Source organism: Brassica rapa, chromosome A07, assembly GCF_000309985.2.
Source record: "Brassica rapa cultivar Chiifu-401-42 chromosome A07, CAAS_Brap_v3.01, whole genome shotgun sequence".
Classification (NCBI taxonomy): domain Eukaryota; kingdom Viridiplantae; phylum Streptophyta; class Magnoliopsida; order Brassicales; family Brassicaceae; genus Brassica; species Brassica rapa.
Window position 1 is genome coordinate 6,436,935 of NC_024801.2, and position 7,684 is coordinate 6,444,618.

The window sequence follows — 7,684 nt, forward strand, 5'->3', positions numbered from 1 at the left end:
TTTTTCGTGCCTTGACTAGATCTAGTCAAATTTGTATTTTCTATGCATTGTTTTCCCACATTTTCTTTAATTGTCTTTGACTACAAAACACTATAAATATGTAGTCCATTTGCTGAAAAAAATCAGTTCAGTTTTGGTTGTTTATTTTCGATTCTTCCTTTCTCTGAGTGAGAGAGAGAGAGTTCTTAGCTAGTTCATCGGTTTGAACCGGCTTGTTAATATGGTGGTCAGCCAATCATCTTTGTGTGTCGTTTGGTGGTCAGCCAACACACTACATTCGTTCTTAGGTGGTTAGCCATAGATCGTGGGTATATCAAGAGTCTTTGCGCATAGATCATGGGTATATCAAGAGTCTTTGCGCATCTTTTGACGATCCTTTCAATCAATCTCAGTTCCAGAAGTTCCGTTTGTTTTCTCGGATCATATCTAACACCCAGCTAAAGTGATCCTTCCCAATTAAGGGTTCTTCATGTATAGGGCCACAAGAGCCCGCACCAGCAGAAGACTCGATTTCGAGACTCCGAGCGATCGGGCCACACGGGCAGACAAGGATTCTTCAGGTCAGAACCCTGACGAAACAGTCCCGCCAGGCGCGCAACCGACCAGTCCGATCACTCGTATGGAGGTGCCGACGTCCATCCGAGAAGAATGCGAAGCCAGTCCGCTCGGCAGGTTGCGTCGTTCGAAACGCCCATGACAGAGGAAGAAGAAAACCTTTATTGGGTATAGCAGGAAGAACTGGACGAGTACCAGGCTCGGATCCACCGCAGCCAATGCCGACAGGCTCGCAAGGCTGCTAGAAATCCTGATGAGATCCATGATATCCGCGAGTACATCGCAAAAACTGCGGCAGAAGTCAAGGCGGTAAAGTCGCAGATTCACCACGCGACAAGCGCTGCACCCGAGATTGACAGACTTCTCGAGGAAGCATGGAAAACTCCGTTCACTGCCCGGATCACGGAAACTAACATCTCAGATCTTAGGAAGATCAAAATTCCCGTCTACGATGGCACCACCGACCCGAAGGCGCATCTGCAGTCTTTCCAGATCGCGATGGGAAGGTGCAAACCTCAAAGGAGCCGCGCTCGAATGGTTCCTCATCTGCAACGAAACTCCATCGGAAGTTTCCGTCAGCTCGCCTCGGAGTTTCTCAAACAGTATTCCATGTTCATGGACAGGGAAACCTCAGACGTCGACCTTTAGAGTCTATCTCAAAGAGAAGACGAACCATTCCGTGAATTCATGAACATGTCCAAGCTGGTAATGGCAAGAGTCACTGGAATCAGCGACAAAGTGGCAGTCGATGCTTTGCGGAAAACTCTCTGGTACATGTCGAAACTCCGGCAATGGATATCCCTTGAAAAACCGAGAACAATCCAGGACGCTCTTCACAAGGAAACATACTTCATCACGATGGAAGAAGAGATGAAAGTCCTCTCCCAGATGTATAACCCGCACAAGACGTCCGCGAGAAGGAAAAACCCTCGTAACGACAGGTATGTCCACCACGAGGGAGAAGATCTCCAGGGCGAGCATAATTACGCTATCAACTCCGAACAGGGAAAGACTTTCGGAAATAACTGGCCCAGGAACCAGTTCAAGGATAATTCCTACTGCGAGTTCCACCATACCAGAGGTCATTCCACTATGAACTGCAAGGTTCTCGGCGTAAGGCTTGCTGCGAAGCTCCTCGCCGGCGAAATTTCGAAGGTCACATGCATAAAAGAACTCCTCCTGGATTCTGATCGCCCTCCAAAAACTGATAAAGAGTCCCCCAAAAACGAAACCCACGAAAATCAGTTGGGAGAGAAACGCGGAAGGAGGCAGGATGACCGAGGAAACGACAGCAACCATCAAAGGGTGAGCATGATCATCGGGGGATCGCAATTCAATCGCGATTCGATCTTGTTGATCAAAGCTTATGGACGGAAGGCTGAGATGAGTTCAAGCTGGCTGGCTTGGTCCCCAACCAACGACGCCCCTAACGATACGATCGTCTTTGAAGAGAGGGAAACCATCGAAATCGAAAAACCTCATTGCGACCCATTGGTTATCGATCTTGTAATCCGAGACCTGGAAGTGGGAAGGATCCTTATCGACACGGGAAGTACAGTCAACGTCATCTTCCGTGAAACCCTCCAGAGAATGATAATTGAACTCGGAGAAGTCGTCCCAAGACCAAAACCTCTTACCGGTTTCTCAGGTGCAACGTCAATGACCCTCAGATCAATCAAACTCCCTGTGATGGCTAAAGAGGTGACGAAAATCGTTGACTTTGCGGTAGTCGATAACCCGTCCATCCACAATGTCATCATGAGAACTCCTTGGATCAATTCCATGAATGCGGTACCGTCGACTTACCACCTTGGCATTAAGTTCCCAACTCCAAACGGAACAGCGGTAATCTGGGCATGCCAGAAACAGTCTAGGCTCTGCTTCTTGGCCGCGCATAAACTACGACAAACTTGGAACACCTCCGCGGTCCACCCGAAGCTGGCTAAGAAAGCTCAGAACGCTCCCGAGAGCTCCATAAAAAGTGATCCAGAATCACCTGACCAAGCAACGACTCCAGACAGCGACATAGTCCCCGAGTCCATCGTCTTGCCACTGGACAGCCCGACTCCTGAAATGGTCGTCGATCCAACTGAAGCCCAACGGCAGAAGTAATCGGAACGATCCCATCTAGCGAGTAGGAACACCCGCAGTAACAAGCAGAACTATGAGATGGCTTGATCCTCGAAAGAGGTACGTAGGCAACTTGTCATATTGACAAGTTCAGCTATCCCCCTCGTTAAAAAAAGCGGGGGTGGGGGGGGGGGAGGGGGGGGGGGTGGGTACGTATACTCGTATACTCCCACAAAATCCGAATATCCATGAATGTACTCGAGTTTTTTGAAAGTTTTTCAATAAATTCTACTTTCTTCCGATCTCACGATTCGCTTGCAATAAGATGGTGGAAAAGAATTACTTCCTTTGAAAAAGCCAAAACCACCGAGAAGGAGTCGCATTTGGACAAGAGGCCTGAAGATGGGGGGTGGCAGCTGAGAAGGAGGCAACAGCTGAGAAGGAGGCAGCCCATAAGAAGGAGGCAGCCACCCAGAAGAAGGAGGCAGCCCAGGAGAAGGACTCCAAGCAGAAGGCAGGTGAAAAGAAGCAGACGAAGAAGGCAGCCCAGAAGAAGGACGCCAAGCAGAAGGAAGGTGAAAAGAAGCAGACAAAGAAGGCAGCCCAGAAGAAGGCAGCTGAGAAGGAGACAGCTTAGAAGGAGGCAGCATCTGAGGAGGCAGCCCAGAAGAAGGCAGGCAAGAAGAAAGGTAGAAAGAACAAGAAGACAAAGTAATCGGTTGAACTCTATTCGTTTTGTATGACTTCCTTGAATTCCCCTATGACTTTCTTGGTTGTTGTTGAAGAATTATATTGTTTGAGACTTTCTGGTTTGTTGTTGAAGACTTGGGTTATTTCTAGAACTGTTTAGATTAGGTGAAACTTTACAATGTTTCAGTTTCGTCGTCGTTAACTTCGTCAACTTCGTGAAACTAAAGTAAATCGTAACTGCGTAAACTAGGTGAAACTTTTCAAAGTAGGGGAATGAGCAAGTATGAGAAACTGTGTCAAGTTAAACTTTCATCTTAGTCTAACTTCATGAAACTAAAGTAATTCGATTTTAGAGCAAAAAGAGCAAGTATGGGAAACTGTGTCAAGTTAAACTTTTATCATACTCTAACTTCGTAAAACTAAAGTAATTCGATTTCAGAGCAAAAAGAGAAAGTACGGAAAACATTGTAAAGTTAAACTTTCATCTTAGTCTTTCTTCGTGAAACTTTGAAATACATAGTCTTCGATAACAATTATTCCATAACATAAGATATTAGGAACATGATTTCATCTCTCAACATCATCCTTAAGCAAATAACAAAGATATTACACAACGAAAAACAAGAAAAGAAAGACTTGCTAAGCGCCGACGCATGTCGTGGACTGGACGCATGTCATGGACTGGTAAGATTCGGACGGGTAAGCTCAGGACCCTGATCAAGTCCTCGGTTGCGGGCGACTCCGCCAACAAACGCGGCAAAACTAATTAACAAAATGTTTTGTTACATCAAAATTGTCGATAAAGATATTTACAAATCGACACATGCCCCCAAAAGGTCGGCCTCGCACAAAACATTAAGTGGCGACAAACAAATCGGGACCCACGATCCCTCCTTTATTAAAATAAATGAAATAATAAAGCAACAAAAGCAAAAGGAAGAACAAAAGAAAAATCCCTAGAAATCTATTCTTCGATGCCAAATTCACCGTCCTCAAACCGGTCATCCGAGCACTTTGCCGAGCCATCCATCCTAGAAGGAACCTTAGCAAAGAAATATTCCGGCAGATCCTTCGAAACCTGGGGCAGGTCGAGCTTCTCGATAGAAAAATCCGAGGTCGCCATTACATCGACTTCAGATCCGAGCTCGACCTCTTTAGCTTGAAGCCGCGACAGTTCATCTGAAGCCAGGAGGTTGTTATTCATGATTTCCTTCAAGAGATCTATGTTGGCCACAACTTCCCGAAGACGAGTCTCACTATCAGTCGCCGCCTTCTTCTTTTCCCATTTCTCCTTCAGAGAAACCAGCATTTCCAGATAACTATCCGCCATAACCCTCTTAGCATCGTAGATCGCACGGCAAAGGTCATCAGCGAACTTGTTCGCAGAAGACTCAGCCTTCGCCTCCAAAATGGAAACTCGCTCGAGGGCCGATCTCCTTTCGTTTCTCACAACCCGCAGTCGAGCTTCGAGCGTAGCATCCTGATTCCCTAGCTTTTCGGCGACAGCCAGTTGGGCAGCATTGGCACGCTCCCGATCTTAAGCCATTTTGAGACCGAGCTTTAGCTCGCGAACAACCTTCTTTATCTCGTTAAGTTCGTCAGAATGCGGAACATCCTGTAGGCCCTTTTCTAAAGTCGCCGTGAACTCATTATTAGCTGCCATAGCCTGAAACATGGCAGATCAATACGGACAAACGAATCAAAGATTCAACAAGGATCATATTTCAGAAGAATCACCTTAGCATGGGCCACGGCCATCTTTACATAGGCTTTGCGCCCCGACATATTACGCAGAGAAGGAAGTGGACATCCAGCTGGTTTGAAGTGCCTCACCAAATGAGCAACACTATCCGGATCTTCAGTAATAGGACAATCCTTGGAATGTGAGAATTGCCAATGAAATGGCTTGTCAACAACCGTATCATTCGGGACAATGAGACGACGATCCGAACCATTCGTCTTAGCCTTCTTCGGAGGACTATTGGGGTCAAAAACGGTTGCGACGAAGTTAACACTCAAAACATCCGAAGAAGACAATAAGAACTTTCTTCCACAAATATTTTTCGGAAAAGATTCATTCCTACGAAGAGCTTTGCGGAGGAAACACGAGACATCGGAGAAAATCCCGAATAAGGTCGCACAGTCGCTACATAGCGACCAAATGCATGTCGCGCTCGGTCGCTACGTAGCGACCGAGCTCAAAGCCAAGCTCGGTCGCTACGTAGCGAACGAGCGTGCGTCCCGCTCGGTCGCTACGTAGCGACCGAGCGCACGTCCCGCTAGGTTGCTACATAGCGACCGACCGCACATCCCGCTCAATCGCTACGTAGCGACAGAGCTCGAGCCAAGCTCGGTCGCTACGTAGCGACCGAGCGCACGTCCCGCTTGGTCGCTACGTAGCGACCGAGCTCGAGCCAAGCTTTGTCGCTACATAGCGACCGAGCACGCGTCCCGCTCGGTCGCTACGTAGCGACCGAGTACGCTTCCCGCTCGGTCGCTACGTAGCCACCGAGCGCGCGTCCCACTCAGTCGCTACGTAGCGACCGGGCTTGAGCCAAGCTCAGTCGCTACGTAGCGACCGAGCTCCTCCGAAACGATGATACGACACGAATCCATGCATTCTCGTCTACCCTTCGATGCTGTCTCCCGAAGACCGTAGCGAACCCATTTCATGTTTTTCCGCCATTCGAAGTCATCAATCAAACTTTACGATAAAAACCGGGGAAAGACCGTTTTTATCGAAAGAAGTCGTAATAAACGCTTCAAGTCGAAAGACGGCCCAAAAGGACCTAAGACATGACTCGAAGCCCACCTTACGATTTCTTAACCAGCAGCCCGTAAACCGTGGGACGGTTTATGCTTGGTTCGCACGGAAGGATAAATGTCAAGTTTCCGTGGATAAATACGAATTTTTGAAGATAACTACGAAGATCGGGAAAAATTGAATATCTCCATTTTTATGCTATGACGGCTTAAGGGCAGAAGGGAAAAAGCGTAAACCGACCTAGGAGCGAGTATATAAGGAGTCCTAGGTGAGTGGCATGGAGGGAGAGAACTTTTTTCACAGCAATCTTAGCATTTAGAGCAATTTAGGCAATTTTCCGTTTTTGGTACTCGAGCTGCGACTCAATTAGGTTTTTGCCGTCTTAGGGTTTTAGTTTGGAGTAGGACGTTGGCTAGTAACTTAGGCCATCAAACTTCCTTGATGGTAATGCTCAGATGCACTCGCGCTCGGTGGGGAAGGATTCGTGGCTTGATTGGAGATGTATAACCTTTGTTTCCGATGACCTGGAAGTGAAAAATCAGGAAGAACCACCACATAGGACCTTGCAAATGCTCTAAGGGCGGATATCACTGTCGCGCAATGTAGAAACTCATTAAAAAAAAAAAGAAAGAGAATGGTCGAGTATCATTGTGGTGGTCGAGTTGCGGGTGATAAGGATTGATCGAGAAGTTTTGAAGTACGAGGTGGGCGAAGAAGTGATCGTGAGTAAACTATGAGTCGAATAAGTTGCTCGACCATAGTTAGAAGATGTCTTAGATTGATCAGACAGACGTTTTGGAAGCACAACATTTTTGGAAGCACGACGTTTCAGAAGCTCAACGTTTTTGAAGACCGACATTTCTTCATCACGAAGTTTTCTCGGAAAATCTTCGTATCAGTAAAATATTATTCTGGCGACATACTAAGTTGGAAGCAGGACGAGAATTAAGCAGGACGGGATCGAAGCACGACGGAAAAACCCAAAATTGGGCGAAACCCCTAATTTCGGTATTAATGAATTCTTCGAGGAAGCCGGAGGCTCGGGAAATATTTTAACAGGATATCAGAATTCATCTGGAGTCTATTAAAAATATTTAGAGCATCAGAACGGGAGCGGAAAAATATTCGGGATTGATCACGGGTTAGAAATTTGCCGGAAGGGTCAAAAATCGCGTAAACCGACCAAGAAGTTCGAGGTGTCTCTACGTATATGGCCAGGACGTGATAACTACCATCTAAGCAGCTGAGTGTCTACAGAAGCTCGAGGTGTCGCCATGCATGGAAGCAGTACATGCAGCCTGACATGTAGAAGCACGAGGTGGATCGACCAAGCACGAGGTGTCTCCGTGCATGCAACCGAAGCATGCTGATCGACATGTGTGTACTGTTGTGGCTTCTTGCATGCACTCCAGGCATGCATCCTGAAATGTGGGAGGAGTGGTGGCGTCCTGCATGTGTCCTGGACATGCAGCCTGACATGTGGAGCACGATGTGCCGCCGCGCATGCGTCCGGAGCCATGCGAAGCGACACACGGGCTGCCACCAACCAGAAGCTGATTGGCTGGTGTCTCCTATAAATACCCCACGACCCCATCTCATTTCTTC

At 47.4% G+C, this 7,684-nt stretch overlaps 1 protein-coding gene across 1 annotated transcript; it reads left to right on the forward strand.

The window, feature by feature from the left end:
- The first annotated feature begins 1,263 nt into the window (after window positions 1-1,263).
- On the forward strand, window positions 1,264-2,667 carry LOC103849386. Its single transcript, XM_009126156.2, has one exon. The coding sequence runs from the start codon at window positions 1,264-1,266 to the stop codon at window positions 2,665-2,667; it is 1,404 nt and encodes a 467-aa protein (XP_009124404.2).
- The last annotated feature ends 5,017 nt before the right edge of the window (window positions 2,668-7,684 follow it).

Bases quoted from the DNA above. Each gene is read 5' to 3' on its own strand.
- LOC103849386 (XM_009126156.2), top strand. From the start codon at position 1,264: ATGGCAAGAGTCACTGGAATCAGCGACAAAGTGGCAGTCGATGCTTTG.